Genomic DNA, 15,592 nt, shown 5'->3' with positions numbered 1-15,592 from the left:
TCAAGGTCATGGAAAGGTCAAACTCTTTTTTTACCATAGCACGATACATTTTTGTCCAATTGGCATGCAACTAATGCCAAAATGTTCATAATTCAATGCCCAATCTTGTGATATGCGAAGGTATGCGCTCTACCGAGTGCCCGTTCTAGTTATAGTCTGAATAGATCACAAGAAAATTAATCTACATCTGTTAAAGAACGACAATGAGAGTGCAATGATATTCAAAACTCAGTTTATTATGTTTGAAATACTTTGATAAACAGTCCCTTTAATAACTGTACACCAAACTACAACCAAATAATTTCAGCCATTGGACAACTGCATGAAAAAGAGTACATTCTAAGAATGTATTATATTAGTATGTATACGTCTAGTAAGGGGCCACAGATTCAGATTCTGAGTGCACAGAGCAGTACGTGGCTTCCACAGCTGGAAACAGACATTTAGAAATAATTCAGAGGGAACATCATATTTTATTTAACTTCAACATGTGCTTAGTTTTACATTGGAATAATATTGGCAGGTGAATTGCTGTCAAGGCTTGTTGGGTGCACAGGGTTTGGAATTATATGCATTTCCTTCTTATATCAACTACATTGTTGTACCTTTGTTGATTAATATTTAATGCCAATGATCCATCAAATGGCTTCAAACTTATCTATTATTGAAACATTTTGTTTTACAAGGCAATCAAATCCTCCTCATTATCATTTCGCATGTTCACAGTCAGTGGAATAAGAAACTCAAGCAAATTTTAACCTAAGGCCTTCATAGGAGCCTTACTGCTTCCTCTGCAGATGTATTTTACATCCCATTATCATATTTTCTTCTTCAGTCTGCATTCCTCCAATATTTTGTGTGCAAAAAACAACGAACAAGTAGTGTCCTTTATGTGGGCTTATACAACACATCACTTTATTGTGTCACTTCTATCCTAGACTGATGCTAGTCACTACCAATGGTATTTTTCTGCATTATACATCTTAAGTTGTAACCATAAGCATCTGTGCAATTTTCTTTCAATCATACTGTAACAGAAGCGTGCCATTTGGTTTAATTACTCTGAAATATGTAAATCTACTATGACCATGAGACTGGAATATATACACAATGCTATCGATATGCCCTATGTACAACCAAAAAGACTGTCCATCTCTGTGATTGTACTCTAGCAAACAGAAATGTTGGTGTGTCTTCAGTAAGGTTGTCTACCATTGAATCATCTGTGTCTTCATCCTTAAGCCCAGGTCTGGAAAAATCAAAACAGCAAACATGAGAAGACATCACCAAAAACATCACTACACACACACTTGCAAAGTTGTCAGAGCAGACAACAATAACAGACATCTCATACCCGAAGAGTGTGGTCCCAGGACCCGGAGCAGAAGGCCGTCCCATCTGGAGAAACACGCAGTGTACTGACACGGTTCTCATGGCCAAACAGAATCGAGACCCGTGTTCCTTTGAGAACATCCCACACATTGATGGTGTAGTCATTGTAGCCGGCAAATAGTAACCGTCCTGAAAGATTTTTAAAAAACAGAACATAAATGCTTTAAACTCTGCATCCTAAAATAATTAATTTTAAGCTCAGATTATTCATTTACTGCCATTTGGTTGAATGACCAAACTCATACTGAGGTCTATATTTACCACTGAGAGAGAAATCAACACTGGAGACTCCGAATATGATGCTCTCTTTGGAGTAAATAGCCACTTCTCTGTCTGCCCGCAAATCAAACAGCCGGCACTGTAAAAAAGGTCCTTTGTATGTTAGTTATTTTCAATACGTTTCCATTTGTACTATGTGGTAAATCGGATTACTTACTGTAGCATCATCAGAGCCAGATGCAAATGCATCTCCACTGGGATAGTATCTATTAAAAACAAACAAACAGACAACCACAGTTAGGAACAAATATCACTCTTGTGTAAGATTTCATTATTTGACTTTTAGCGACTCTCGGTGGTGGCATGAAAGATCACACTGTGTAGTGGAAGATCTTACAAGACATGACATTTTACAAAATATACTCATGTATACTTATCACACAAAATTGATGATTGGCATTAACTTACCGCACACTATTTATGTCCGATTCATGAGTTTCAAAGGACTGAATACACTGTCCTGAACGCATGTCCCACACATTGGCTTTCTTATCACAGCCCTGCAATAGTTGAGAATAATGCAGAATAGAACCAACAGGTGGAAGTAATTCAGTGAAATTTTAATTGCAACAAGTTGTAGTGAAAGGTGTCCTCACCCCTGAAACAAACGTATTTCCAGTCTCAGAGGGGGCCAGGTCGAGACAGAGCACGTCTGCGGCATGCCCATGGAAACTCTGCAACAGCTGCCCACTCTCAACATCCCATAATGCACATGTTCCATCCCCACTGGACGTCAGGATCTTTAACACAAGCAGATGATGAGAAGGAAGAATAGTGTCTGTTCTTAACATCAGTAAGAGTCTATGTGGGTTAACACACAGCGATAAATGGATTGTCTTTGCGGTGTACAACATCATGTGACCAGGATGTCAAGACAGGAGAAACTGGCTGCTGTGAATTATTAACAAAAGGCGGGGAGCTCTTTGCATGGGAATATTTAAAAAAGGCAGTGATTTCTGATTAATAATGCGGGATCGTTTTTAATAGAAAAAGAAAAACCCTGTTTGCATGACCTTTGCTGACAGTTGGGGGGGAAATGGCTTTCGGTGAGTGTTTTTGTGCATGGTCGATGATCTCACCTGCATATCGGAGTTGGTGAAGCTGCAGGCTGACAGGTAGTTTGTGTGCATGGCCACTGACTTCTTCTTGGCAGCCAAGTTCTCATTTTTGTCCAGAGAGAGGGGATACACCGAGCATTTATTATCCAGGCCCCTGTGACAAGAAAATCACCAAAGCTTACAAAAAGAGAACAAACCCAAACCGATGATGCGGCACATTTGGAAGCCTGACGAGCAGCAAGACACTCACCCACAAGCTACAGCGCAGCCGGAGGGGGCGTAGGCGCAGGCCATCACCCAGGTGCAAGGCATTGTCACAGCGTGCTCCTAATACATATCAAAACACACAGCTGCATGAGCCACATCAGGACAGCAACATGAATCCAATTCATTAGAATCAATTAATTGGAGCAGAACAGGAAGCTTTCGGCTGTTGCACATCAGCGGTGTAGCCATTTGTCCAAAAGGAGAAACTGTATTAAGTCAAACAGGCTTTAAATACATTTTCAACTCTAATATCAATCTCTGAAGTCCCTTCCTCTTGTGTAGATATCCTGTTGATGTGGAAATCTCCCACGTCTCTTCCTGTCTATTATGCCTCAAGATATTTGATTTTCTACATGATGTCAAATTCTCAATTATTGGCTCAAGATGGTGTTTCTATACAAAGGTTCCCCTGCAACATTTACAAACACTAGAATCCAGTTTTGTACACAAATTATATTCGCTTCATTTTGAAGGGTTACAAGCCAAAAAGGTTTGAAACAACCTTTTTGTCTTACACCGTTTTGTCCGACATCTTTAACTCGTGTCTTGTCAGACACGAGTTAAAGATGTCGAGGAGGTTGACTTGGTGTCAGGGAGCATAGCTAAAAAAAATATTTATAACAAGCGTAAAAGGAGGATGCTGTAGGAACTGGTACAATTGTCAAATATGTTTTTTAATCCCAGCATTTTACAAAAAAATAGTTTTGTAATAAAAATACATGCATGTTAGAAGTTACCTTGTTGGTGGTGAAAGCATCCCACACAATCACCTTTCCATCCTGCAAAGAGGAACAAGTACAATATAAAACACATACTGTAAATGATGCAATCATACACACTGGGATAAAAACATAAAAAGGCAGCAGGTGCGGAGTGTGTGTGACCTGTGAGGAGCTGACGATCCTCCTCTTGTCCTTACACCAGTCCATGCACAGAACTTTGTTGCCATGTCCCTTCAGAGTTCTTCGGGTCTTCATGACAAACTGACCCAGCCCTTCCACCTTCTCTGCCACTTGATGTACTGTGCAAATATATATATACACACACACACACACTATGTGTATTAAACCCTACTGAATACACACTGGATTAATATTCCCAGGTGCAATAAGGATTAAAGTCTGTTTACAAAATATACACAGGAATATTTAAAAATAAAATAAAAAAATATTCTGTCATAAATCACGCACTCTTTTTTTATTTTTCCTTTTAACATCTGCCACATGGCTGAGATGTGATGGCAATAAACCACAACAGAGAATACATTGAGATGGAAGCAGTGCTCTGTAAAATGGGGAAGCAACAAACTGCTCAAGTCGCCTTTCAGATATCTGAGGAAACTTAGAGCCAATCGGATCAATAATCAGTCGGGACTCGCATCCCTGAAAAACTGGCGAGATTCTTCCTCCCGCTAAAATAAATTTGTCTCTAGAAATTTGCTTTTATTCGTCCCGTCACAGTGTGAACGCGGCAGTGAACCGAGGCCTCTCCATTTTCAGCAGCACTCACGTTCAACGTCGTGCAGCTTCGCTCTTTCCTCCTCCAGCTTCGCCTTCAGCGTGTCCGACTCCGTTTTGAGATGAGACAGAGTCTCATTCAGCTGTACCTCCTGTGTCGCCATTTCAGGGACGAGAGGGGATCTCATATATTTCCTTCGTGCAGGCAGCGATGGGCAGCGAAAAGGCTTGAAGCAGAGCTAACAGCTGATGCTGCTGTCATGACGTCACAGAGAGAAGATGCTCCACCAGTGTTCATATGGAGATGGAGGAGGAGGAGGAGGAGGCGGGGCAGGAGGGGGAGGAGGAGGAGGGTCCTGCATCCTGATGATGCTGCTGCTCCGCACGGCCTGCATCTTCATCTGCCCTCACTACTCTACAGCTGATAGTGCATTTAATACTGCCGACACGGAAAACACAATACTGTTTTGCAAACTGTCATTAAGAGCCATTTTGTTATTGTTTTGCTTAGTTAAGCCTCCCGCCACTTGGGGGCGTAGTGCCGCTGTCAAATAGGCAAGAGGTTAATGTAATCAGGAGGCTGATTTGATACAGGCGTGGCTGACTTGATCCAGGTTTGACTGATTTGATACAGGTGTGGCTGTACGCAGCAGATAAATGTGGTGTTTTAAAATTTAAAAGCATATATTTCAACGTAGTGTATTATTCTGTAAACATGTTTTCAAATGAAACAGCTGTTACAATAAACATATTTTAATATATATATATATGTATGTATATATATATGTATATATATTATATATATATATGTGTTTATCCTATATAATCTTCTGTTTCGAGTTATCGATTAAATGTGTTTGATTGATTTCCCTTTTACTTTTGCTCGCACTGACAACAGTGAGGTCATGCCCTGAGTTGATGGCTATTTAATTGGCTTATATTTATGTATTTCACACTTACTATATATAGTTTGGTTACTTTTAAGCCAGAAAAAAAATCAAACAAAGACATTAGAAGTTAAATGACCTCTGTATTTCAAACATTTTGTCCATAGCCCTCAATTTGTATATATATTGTGTTCATTGTTTATTTAAAGTGTTTACATATTTACATACACAGTAAATGAGTCATGGGCCACCGGATTACGACTGGTTGAAGGCCGGTGGTCAGATCCTGGTTAGGAAGCTCAGGTGAAGGCTACTCGGGACCTGCAGCAGCTCCAGAGCCTGCGAGGACGGGCAGAAAGGAAACGTGACCTGGAAACGATAGTTTGAGTCCAGCATCAGCTGCAAGCTGGACTCGTCACGGTCTTGTAGTAATAACTGCAACAGGGAGAAACGTGGCATAGTTAGTCAAGTGAAAGTATGTCAGGTGAAGATGTATTTCATGACATTACACTGTTCTTTAAATTGGAAACGTGTGAAGAAAATAAACGATCAAGTTCACCTGAACTTTGCGAACAAACGACGACGTCACCCTTTTCTCAAAATCATCAATGGGAGTATAGGAGTTCAAAATCTTGACAATCTGCAAATTTTAATGTAAGTTTTGTTTCAATGTTCACCTGGATTTTTACAATATTGAAAATATGGCATGTGTGGCATGATTAAAGTACCTGGACCTGGTTGAGCTCAGTGCATTTTTCCGTGATCTCCTTGGCGTCGTCGTCAGTGGACTTGTTGACTTGCAGTAGCCAGGCGGCCTGAGACAACGGCATCAGAGTATCTATAGAATTAGAGCTTTGCAGTTCCTTCTCTTTCAGCCATTCCTCGAGGTAACTGATGTTACACCTGAACAACAACAAAAATATGAACACATTTTTGTCTGCGTAATAAAAATTGTCTTAATTCTCGCAAAAACCACCACGGACCTGATTTGCATCCCCTTTCTGCAGGAACACATGTCTTTGCGGAGCATGATGTTGTTGAGGGTGGTCGCACCAATGAGAAAGAAGATCTGCTTGACTGCCTGGTTGATGAGCGCCTGCTCCATGCCATGCTGGCTCATGGTGGAGTGGAAGACGCTGAGCTGCTGAACGATGGAGGAGATGGTGTGCGTCTCCGAGTCCTCGTAGATGCTGTTGGAGCGCTTCCTGAAGCCCGACGGCTTCATGCTAGAAATCCCCTGTAAGCTCTCGTGCTCCAGCAAACCTGGCACTGTCGGGCGAGAAAGCCAAGCAGCAGATTTAAGGTTGCTAATAAAAAGGGCCGCTTCCAAAATCTGCATCTGATAATGGTGATGAGGAAATACCAATTGCAGGAGCTAGGGTCTCTTCGATGATGGAGATGAACTGATGGTAGATTTGAATGGCCAGGTCGCTGATAATCTGTCTGTGTTCAGACAAATCAAAATTCTGCAAGCAGTTCTTTTTCTGTCGAGGAGTACTTTGCTTCAGGAACTCCTTTTGTAACAGAAAGCAACAAAGACACAAGGGAATGTCAAAATCTGCCTGTTATGGACACAATATGTTCAACAAAAACAATAATAGTGCATTCAGGGTAAACACAGACCTCCTCCCCGCTGTATTGTTTCAGACAGTTGAGCAGCTGGTACATGTTGGAGAGCCAGAACGACAGCAACTCAAAGTCGTCTTTGTTACTCTGAAATACAAATTAAGTCATTTTGCTTAAATTTCTTTTTCAAAAACCAAATGTTTATAATTTTAGTTATTGATTGATCTGACATTTATTTTCCCAGCTGTTTATCCTTTTCACATGATCAAAATCACAAAGCAAAACAATGAAAGTAAACTACACTGGTGCCAACGTTCAGGCTACCTAATCTGAAATATGCTTACGAGTAATAGTTTTTGGATTATCACTATTAGATTATGCTACTATTTATTCAGAAGATCTACAGTTGAGATAAAGGCTACTAGAATGGGAATGAACCTCACCAAGATGACGTTTTTGACAGCACCGATGATCTCAGTCATGAGAGACTTGAGTCTGACTTCATCATTCAAGTAGTCCGCATGGCGGACGCACATGAAGAGGATGTAAGCCGGCAGGCCGGGGATCACATTGACCACCACACCTATGGGCTTCAGGTCTGTGAGTAGAATATGGCAAGATTAATCATAATTGATTCCTGCTCAACATCCAGAGGACCCCAGCGTACGTGCAAAGGAAGTCTCAAAATGAATGAAGAAGAATACCCAGAATGATGTTTTGAATGAGCCTGGATTCATCCTCTCTCCGGTACTCCAACATGCCAAGGTAATCTCTGGGAGTGCCAGGCGCAGGTGTTTGCTTTGCTGTGTGACCGAGGTGAAAGTGATGAACATAGAGCAGGTGGATTCATCTCATAATGTGTGTGTACAAACCGCAGCATCACCTTTCTGTGATGTTTCGAGGCTCTTTATGTGATTCAGGAGTTTCTTTATTGTTCTGTCTTTCTGGTCGAGCTGCTCTTCTAACTCCTGAAAGAAAAGCACAATTTGTTTCTGTCTTTCATACAGACAAGACATACATGGACACACTCAGTAACCCTCCACCCCCCTCACACACACACACACACACACACACACACACACACACACCCACACACCATATTCTCAGCAGTTAACTGTGAAGTCTCCTGTCTCAGTTTGTTCTTCGCTTCGCTCTCCATCTGCTGCTGTCTCTTCAAATGAGCATTCTCATCTTCCAGCTCCTTCACTCTGCCTTGAAGCTCCCTCTTCAACTCCTCCAGCTCATCAGCTTTTGCCTCGAAGTGCCTTAAAAATCACAAAAATGAAGCCAACTCCAGAAATGGCAATCACTTCATGAATCAAGAAACGTCTTCTAATCCTGGCCTACCTTCGTTTGGAGCTCTCTTCTTGAATCTTCTTTTGAAGAATGTTTGTGATCTCCTCCGTTTTTTCTTTTCAGGTCACATAAACAAACAAAACCAAAGTAAACAAAGGAACAAGTGACATTTGAATCTACACAAGAGCTTTAAGGTGAAGTAGTTGGGGGAAAACAGACAACCTGCTAGTTCTCTGCTCTGCATCTCTACGTGGGCCTCCAATTCTTTTTTTTGCCTCTGCAGCTCTGAAGCCTGCAGTTTGAGCTCCGGTATAACCTGTGGATCACATGAAATAAGGGAAAGGACTGAATGTTCTGCACCTCATCTATCCAAAGGAAGGAAAGATGGGATCAATAATGCAATAACGCACTGAGTTCTCGCTGCTGAGCCTGGACACTTCTTGGCCAATGCTTTCGTTGACATTACTTTTCTCCCGGAACAGGTTTTGCAACTTGCTGTTCTCATTTTGAAGGTGCTCCCCCTTCAATTTCAAGCCCTCCACTTGTATCGCATAGCTTTCTTTCTGCTCCTTCTGCCGGATTTCTAGTATTCTGCCATCAATGGTGGAAGTAAACAAATGTGTCACACAGGCAAAGAAAAAAAACGTAATAATACTGCCGTTAAGTGAAGGGATCGTTATATCGAGATAGACCTGGTCGCTTTGTGTAGACCATCAAAGGCTACCAGCAAATCTTCAATTTCATGAATCTTCTCTGAGTCGTCTGGAGTTAGCCTTCAGAGAAACAATGTGTGAGATGAAATGACTACATGAGTTATAGAACAACTATGTTCTTTATAAAATATTTGAGTTACCTCAAAATATCCTCCTCTTCAACAACACCACCAAGCAGTTGTCTCGTAATGTCGTGAATTTTAGCTGCAGAAAGATATTCAAGTATCACCAGCACAATAGTGTCGTCATGTATGTTTACCAACGGATCATTTTCAAAACTTCAGACGAGTAAAAGTATTTACCTCTTGTTTGTTCCGACTGTTGCTTCATCTTTCGGTCCATGTTATTCCTCTGGTTTTGCATGTTGTTGAGATCTCTGCGGAGATCGGGAATGACCTTGATGTGTTTGGAGAGCTGGATGACCTGTTCCTGCAGGTCAGAGTTCACCTGGCCCGCCTCCTCCAACTTTCTCTGCAGACTGATCCTCTCTTCTTTCAGTCTCTTAATCACCTCTTTCAGAGTTTCCACTTCATTGTCATGGTCCTGTCTCTGGATCTCAGAGTTGTTCTCTGCAATTCTGCCACATGTCATCTCATCAGCTAAACAAATATTTGCTTCATGCTCGAGAGGAGGTAGACTCAACAGTTCCATTACTTACTTTCTAAACCTGGTTTCATATTCTTTCTCTTCCAGGATATTCCACTTTATTTGATCAAAGGTCTCTGTAAGAGTGTAAAACCGGTCACAAATTTGTTGAAAATTCCAATAAGAGTAGCAGACACAACAATCATGACTCCTATTACCTTGAGCCTCTTTGGTGTTAGCTTCAAACCTGTTCTTCAAGTTCTGCTTTTCAAGGTTTAGTGCATCTATTTCCTTCTGAAGCTTTGTAGTTGTCTGTAGCAATAATACAAGTGTTTAAAAGGCTCATACCGTAGAGACAATCTGTAACCACGGATTTCTAGCATCAACTTCAAGACTGACCAGACTGGCATCTTCTTTGGTTTTCTTCTCTCTTGCCTCCACAGACGCCTTCTGGTTGGTTGATTTTACCAGCTGTACCTCCAGACCCTGGAGCTTGTCCATGGTTTGAGCGTGGAAGTTGGCCAAGCTTGAAAGTTTTTCTATCAATCCACGGTTCTCTTTGTTCTGTCGGGGTTCAGGCATTTAGTGACGTCCCCTACAGAAAGGCCAGCAGTAACCTTGGAAGCATCTTTACCTGCTCTTCAACCTTCTTTCTGAGCTGCTGAACCCTGTAGGAGAGCTGAACATTGAGCACCAGCCGACGCATGGTTTGAAAACGCCGTCGTGCCAGCCAAGCCCTGGTATACTTCTGTAGAATGAGGGCTTTCTGCTCCTTCACCATCTGAGAAGTCATTGATGAAGAAACAGCAGAGCATGAATGACATGTGGTTACAATTTGTAATTTCATCACAATGATACAAATGACTGGTGAATGAACTTCACAGACCTTCCTGTATCGTTTACGGGCCATCCAACCTCGCGTGTAGGCCTGGATGGTGATGGTCGCCAGACGGACTACCTGGTAGATCTGTGCCATGCGGTAACCTCTCCAGTATCTTTGGATCACCAGTGCTCCCCATCCCCGCTTTAGATTTGCAGCACTCACGGTCTTACTGCAGAACAAGAGCGCGCACATGCAAGAACCCCGACGCATACAAAGAGGATGCAGGACAACAAGAACTGCAAATGAATGCCTCTCACTGGATTGTCTTCGTTCCACGGATGTACTGCTGGAGGATGATGGCTGCGTCTCTCATGCGCAGGTACTTCCTCCTCTGGCTCCACCCGCGGACATGTTTCTGGATGGTCACGCAGGCTCCTCGAAGTCGGTCCAGGCGCAGTTTCTCGAGATAAGCTACCTGACCGGCTCGGAAGAAGATCTTTGTCCGACCAAACTTGTACTGGTTGGGGTCCTAGAGATCAAGCCACAAGGCCAAAGGTATACACCAACATGCAGTGCACAATAATGCATAACAATGTTGTAACAAAAGGCAATCAAAGAGACGGCTAACCTGAATCAACCTCTGCAACACATGCCTGCAGGTCTGTTTCTTGTCATGGAGGTCCGCCTCCTGATGTGACATCAGGATACTGTACCGACTATAAAACTCATTGTAGGTCCACCTGGTGACCAAAAACACGTCAATCATTACAACATGAGCATATGAAGATTTTGTTTTGGCTGATATTGAACGGTGTCAAAGTGAATCACCTGGACGGATAGCTCTGTGCACTGATACGAATCGTTTCAAGGACTCCACACGCTCGCAACTGCTGCACCACCCTCCTGGAGTCATACCTAAAAACAAACAGGGGAATACTCACTTCAACCACAGACACGCACAAATGATTGAGGCTCACACAGGCTGATTCATGTCAAAGCAGTTTCACCAGCACTCACTCAAATGGGAGCTTTTCATCATTGGGCTTAATGCAGCGCACATAGTGAGGGGTGGTAGCGTTCAGTGTAACCATCAGTAAACAGAGGGAGCTGCAGAACTACATAAAACCACAAAGTTAATTAATCAGGACGGATAAAACTACAACACTAACACAATTCTGTTTTATTCTATATTCATCGGTGTATACAACATATTATGGAAACTTCAGTGGGAGTTTAATCTCCAGTGAGCAGCAACGGTAAGCAAACATGTTCACCTTATCTCCCACAGAGGTTCTCAACTGTTTATTGGCTGGTTTCACTCCAGGTCTGGCAGGCCTCACTTTGACACCTTTACTCGTCACAGAACTTTGCTTCTTCTCTCGGAAAAAGTTGGCCAGAAAAGGAAACTGATAACAGTTACAAGCAAGAGAAATGTGTCAAAATATAAAAAAACAAGGCTAAGTGTATTGGCTTTAATGATACAGACCCTTCGATTTGCTACCTTTTTAACCACTATGCTATCTAGTAAAAACAGGGCTTTTTATTACCTTACTGACTCTCATAATGTCAACCAATTCTTCGTACAGAGTGTCTCTGTTCTTTTCAAGAAAGCCTGTACATTGATATTCCACCTGTTAGTGGAAAAGGATTAGCATAGTTCAATAAAAGGCATTGGTCCGTAATCCAAAAGCATTAATAGTGAATAGTAGGAGTGACATGTATGTGACATAATGCTGGGAATGGGATTCTAAAGGTCACCAGACTTCACCTTGTCTGCAAAGTGTTGAATAACAAATGCCTCATTTGATAACCTGGGCTTCTCAAACAGAGGATTGGCATCAAGGTAGTTGAAGAGCTTTTGCAGCCAGCTTTGGTCAGTTCCCTGAGGAAACTGTAAAGTAAAAAGATATATGTATCGGAGGCACCGCAAAAGTGAAATTTTTCATTGTAAAAATTCACATCCCATCCGTTGAATTACCAAACATTCTTCATCAAGTAAGTCCAGGATCCCCATCTTTGCTTCAATCAGGTCGATGACTGGCTGGTTGTCGTAGAAGTCTATCAACGTCCAGGGTATGTCCTCTCTCATGTACTCCTCTTGCTCCAGCTTGAACACGTGCTGATTGAAAATGAGAAAGACAACATAATAACCCCCTGGGCCGATAATGGTCTGTATACAGTGCCTTACAATGATTTATAAACATGGTGAAGCATACCAAGTTAAACTGCTGTTGAAGCTTCTCGTTTGCATAGTTGATACAAAACTGCTCAAAGCTGTTGATGTCAAACGTTTCAAAGCTGAAGACAAAGGAAATAAAGATCACATCAGAAATGGCCATATGAGAGACCAGAAACATCAAGCAGCGGGGGGGGAAGTCATTGTTGTGTCTGCATTACCCATAAATGTCCAGAACACCAATGAAAGCATGTTGCTGTCCTGGAGCCTGCAGTGCATTATTTATCCTCTTGATAATGCAATCAAACAGATGGGCATAGATCTGCTTGGCGAGGGCATCTCTAGCATTTACAGCCCGCTCTATGGGCTCCGGCTTCACCACCGTCTCGGCCACCAGAACGATCCTCCGATTGCACAGCCAACGCGTCAACCCTTCTGCACTCACGCTCAGCAACTCACAGAAGAACGCCAGGTGTGGATCACCGGGCTGGAAGATATGCAAATCAAGTTGTGTATCGCACCAGGAACCTCGCAGACAAAAAAGGCATTTAGGCTTTCAGAGGTGAGACTCACGGGAACTGATGATTTTCCATCTCCAGAGTTTCTGATTTGGACATTTCCCAAGTGCAAAATGGCCGCCAAAACATTGAACACATCTGACTGGAAATCCTCCTTCAACCCTGGATAGGAAGAGAGGGGAAAGTAACGTCGACGTCACACTCAAAGCAAGTTGCATTCTGACGGATAAAGTGTTTTTACCCAGCAGTGAGAAGGTCTTTAGAGTCTCCTCCATGTCTTTCGAGTCATCGACACCTTCACTATTGGTATCACCGCCCTTACAGGTGTACTGGAACTTATCCGCACTCACTACAGATCACAGGAGTATATCATCAGGCATTACAATACAACAACAAATAAAAGTCGCTGCTCAAACCTGCTCAATAAACCCTCATCAGAAACACTCACACAGGCGTAGACTCTTGAACTGTGGCAGGTGAGCACAGGAACACATCTGGTAGAATATGTGATAGTTTCGCTCGTTGTCTGTCTGAATAGAACAAGAGTATCATTGTTATATATCAGTTTTATTTATTTTTATAACACAACACCTTCATCTCATACACTACCTGAAAGACGACTCTAGATTTCTCTAGGAGATAGGTCCTCATGTTGGCTCCGATGATCCGGTACCTCTTGTCAAAGCTGATCTCCGTGTATTTCCCAAAACGGCTGCTGTTGTCGTTCCGGGTGGTCTTTGCGTTTCCTATTGCCTAAAAGAATATCGCCCCAGTTCAACAGGTCTTAATTAATGCACTGGGTGCTTTATATTGGTTTCACGTTGTCCCAGTACTGAAACATTGACCATTCTGCCAGTTCAGTGGAGAGAACAGCGATGTGCTGCCTTGTGAGAGCTCTTGGTCCAGTTAAATCATACCTCTGTTATCGGATTGGATGCCAGGACTTTGTCTTCAATGTGAGTCTTACTTCCAGATTTGCTCACGACAGCAAAGTACCTCATGGCATATCGAGCAGACACTGTTTTCCCAGCTCCAGATTCACCACTGACGATGATAGACTGGTTCTTGTGGTTTCTAAGAAAAATATTTCCAGTTGTAAGTTGACTATATACTTTACTTTATTTGATCATGTTTGTCTTCTATTTACCTGGCCATCTGTTTGTAAGCCTCCTCTGCTACTGCAAATATATGAGGGTCCATGTCTCCCATGTTCTTGCCTGAGTAGGCATGAATGATTGCATCTCCATAGATGTGAAGCTGTTTGTATGGATTTACAGCCACCAGTATAATACCTGCAATTGAGGAAGCAGCACAGGCTGAGACAAGAGCACCACCAGACTACATTCAGTGGTAGGATACAGTTTGACAGTCAACGATTAGTTTCCACAGTACCACAGTAGGTGTAGATGATTTTGGACTCCGCAAATCGCACTTTAAGATTATGAAGGACTGCGGGTTCGTGCAGGTAGCTGAGAGCGGTGAGGTCGTTCTCCCCCACCAAGATGTCCGGGTTGCGAAATGGAGGCAGTTGTGGTTTTGACGGGTCAACAGGGAGATTGTGCTCCTGTACAATGACAGGTTATGTAAAAGATGAAGGTCAGCTGTTACTCTTCACCATCATGAATCCATTGCAGCTGCATGTGACGGTTTTATCACACATTTTACTCACAGTGCCATCTTCAAGAAGCAATTTGAGAACATTATCCCCAGATTGATAGTCACTCATAATCTCGGCTGATTTCCACACATGTTCTGCATCTGGTATCCACACTCTGTTGTACTGAGAGAGAAGATTTGAGAGGCGTCAAGATAAACATTTAACAATATATCTATAGCCTAGTTAAAACATATAACACTGTAAATGTAATACAATTTCCTGTGTGAACATCTACATAATAAACTGTGAAGACCTTAATTACTTTCCTATTTAACAGCATATATATATATATATATATATATATATATAATATTATACAAATAATAGTATATATATATATGCATATTAACAAGTCATAAAGATTTACATTTAAAAAGTTGAGAAAGAGTAGATAGTTAAGCATTTAGACTTTAAGTCCAGCCTCCTCTACATCTCCACAACTTGACTGAGCCCTGACAAAGTTTCCATATGTTTCTGTAAAACAATATAACGGTACCTATCTTTAATTAAAAAGAAAAACATGGTGCGTTTCTCTTACCTTGGTGTACAGTTCCAAAAGAGCCATATTTATGCATTGTTGTTTTAACTTCTCTGCAGTATTGTCAGCTTGTGTATCACTGAACATTCCAGGTTACCAACGAATTTATTCCCTCCACTCACGACTATGCCAGTATCACAAGTCAAGAAAGACGTAATCATTTGTCTTTCCTGGTTTAAACCTTCAAAATAAAATATTTTTTTATTGACACAAAAAATCGTGATCCAGTTTTCCACTAAAAATATTATTCGTTGAAATGTTCACCCATAGGTCAGTCTTACCGGTTAATATGTGCTACAATGATATGTGCTTCTAATGGCATTCCGTTTATTAATGACTTTTATTTCACCAGATCTGAGGAAATAAATAGTGAGTAGAAC

The 15,592-nt window shown here is 41.9% G+C and overlaps 2 protein-coding genes across 3 annotated transcripts; both read right to left on the bottom strand.

The window, feature by feature from the left end:
* Positions 1 to 215: 215 nt before the first annotated feature.
* Positions 216 to 4,703, bottom strand: LOC130195629 (guanine nucleotide-binding protein subunit beta-5). The gene is made up of 11 exons (XM_056417290.1): positions 4,506 to 4,703; positions 3,881 to 4,017; positions 3,734 to 3,775; positions 2,980 to 3,056; positions 2,751 to 2,883; positions 2,268 to 2,411; positions 2,080 to 2,171; positions 1,829 to 1,877; positions 1,654 to 1,750; positions 1,355 to 1,521; positions 216 to 1,249 (listed from the first exon to the last, which is right to left on the bottom strand). Exons 1-11 carry the CDS (start codon positions 4,639 to 4,641, stop codon positions 1,238 to 1,240), a joined length of 1,086 nt encoding a protein of 361 aa, XP_056273265.1. The 5' UTR covers positions 4,642 to 4,703; the 3' UTR covers positions 216 to 1,237.
* Positions 4,704 to 5,514: 811 nt separating this feature from the next.
* Positions 5,515 to 15,296, bottom strand: myo5c (myosin VC). Of its 2 annotated transcripts, XM_056417232.1 has the most exons (40): positions 15,213 to 15,296; positions 14,687 to 14,797; positions 14,410 to 14,581; positions 14,165 to 14,309; positions 13,935 to 14,091; positions 13,627 to 13,770; positions 13,466 to 13,547; positions 13,259 to 13,366; positions 13,073 to 13,179; positions 12,721 to 12,986; positions 12,540 to 12,621; positions 12,302 to 12,442; positions 12,092 to 12,214; positions 11,871 to 11,954; positions 11,598 to 11,729; positions 11,341 to 11,438; positions 11,152 to 11,238; positions 10,952 to 11,063; positions 10,641 to 10,852; positions 10,387 to 10,552; positions 10,135 to 10,281; positions 9,900 to 10,064; positions 9,719 to 9,812; positions 9,574 to 9,637; positions 9,218 to 9,492; positions 9,056 to 9,119; positions 8,895 to 8,975; positions 8,613 to 8,793; positions 8,425 to 8,518; positions 8,254 to 8,317; positions 8,003 to 8,171; positions 7,790 to 7,874; positions 7,611 to 7,709; positions 7,350 to 7,504; positions 6,964 to 7,053; positions 6,704 to 6,854; positions 6,324 to 6,609; positions 6,069 to 6,243; positions 5,900 to 5,980; positions 5,515 to 5,775 (listed from the first exon to the last, which is right to left on the bottom strand). In XM_056417232.1, the coding sequence occupies exons 1-40, from the start codon at positions 15,237 to 15,239 to the stop codon at positions 5,620 to 5,622; spliced, it is 5,232 nt and encodes a 1,743-aa protein (XP_056273207.1). In that variant the 5' UTR covers positions 15,240 to 15,296; the 3' UTR covers positions 5,515 to 5,619. The 2 variants fall into 2 exon arrangements, with proteins under 2 accessions (XP_056273207.1, XP_056273208.1); XM_056417233.1 differs by lacking the exons at positions 13,935 to 14,091; positions 14,165 to 14,309; positions 14,410 to 14,581; positions 14,687 to 14,797; positions 15,213 to 15,296 and having other exon boundaries at positions 13,466 to 13,543; positions 13,627 to 13,647.
* Positions 15,297 to 15,592: the final 296 nt, after the last annotated feature.

Source organism: Pseudoliparis swirei, chromosome 6 (genome assembly GCF_029220125.1).
Source record: "Pseudoliparis swirei isolate HS2019 ecotype Mariana Trench chromosome 6, NWPU_hadal_v1, whole genome shotgun sequence".
Classification (NCBI taxonomy): domain Eukaryota; kingdom Metazoa; phylum Chordata; class Actinopteri; order Perciformes; family Liparidae; genus Pseudoliparis; species Pseudoliparis swirei.
The sequence above is the reverse complement of the archived record's forward strand: the minus strand, read 5'-3'. Positions and strand labels throughout refer to the sequence as shown.

Coding starts and splice junctions, on each gene's coding strand:
- LOC130195629 (XM_056417290.1), bottom strand. CDS start 4,641: ATGAGATCCCCTCTCGTCCCTGAAATGGCGACACAGGAGGTACAGCTG. Junction 3,057..3,733: donor ATGCTTTCACCACCAACAAG/GTAACTTCTAAC, acceptor GATATGTATTAG/GAGCACGCTGTGACAATGCC. Junction 1,751..1,828: donor CTGGCTCTGATGATGCTACA/GTAAGTAATCCG, acceptor CCTTTTTTACAG/TGCCGGCTGTTTGATTTGCG.
- myo5c (XM_056417232.1), bottom strand. CDS start 15,239: ATGGCTCTTTTGGAACTGTACACCAAG. Junction 12,215..12,301: donor TACTTGATGAAGAATGTTTG/GTAATTCAACGG, acceptor TTTACTTTACAG/TTTCCTCAGGGAACTGACCA. Junction 6,610..6,703: donor GACCCTAGCTCCTGCAATTG/GTATTTCCTCAT, acceptor CTCGCCCGACAG/TGCCAGGTTTGCTGGAGCAC.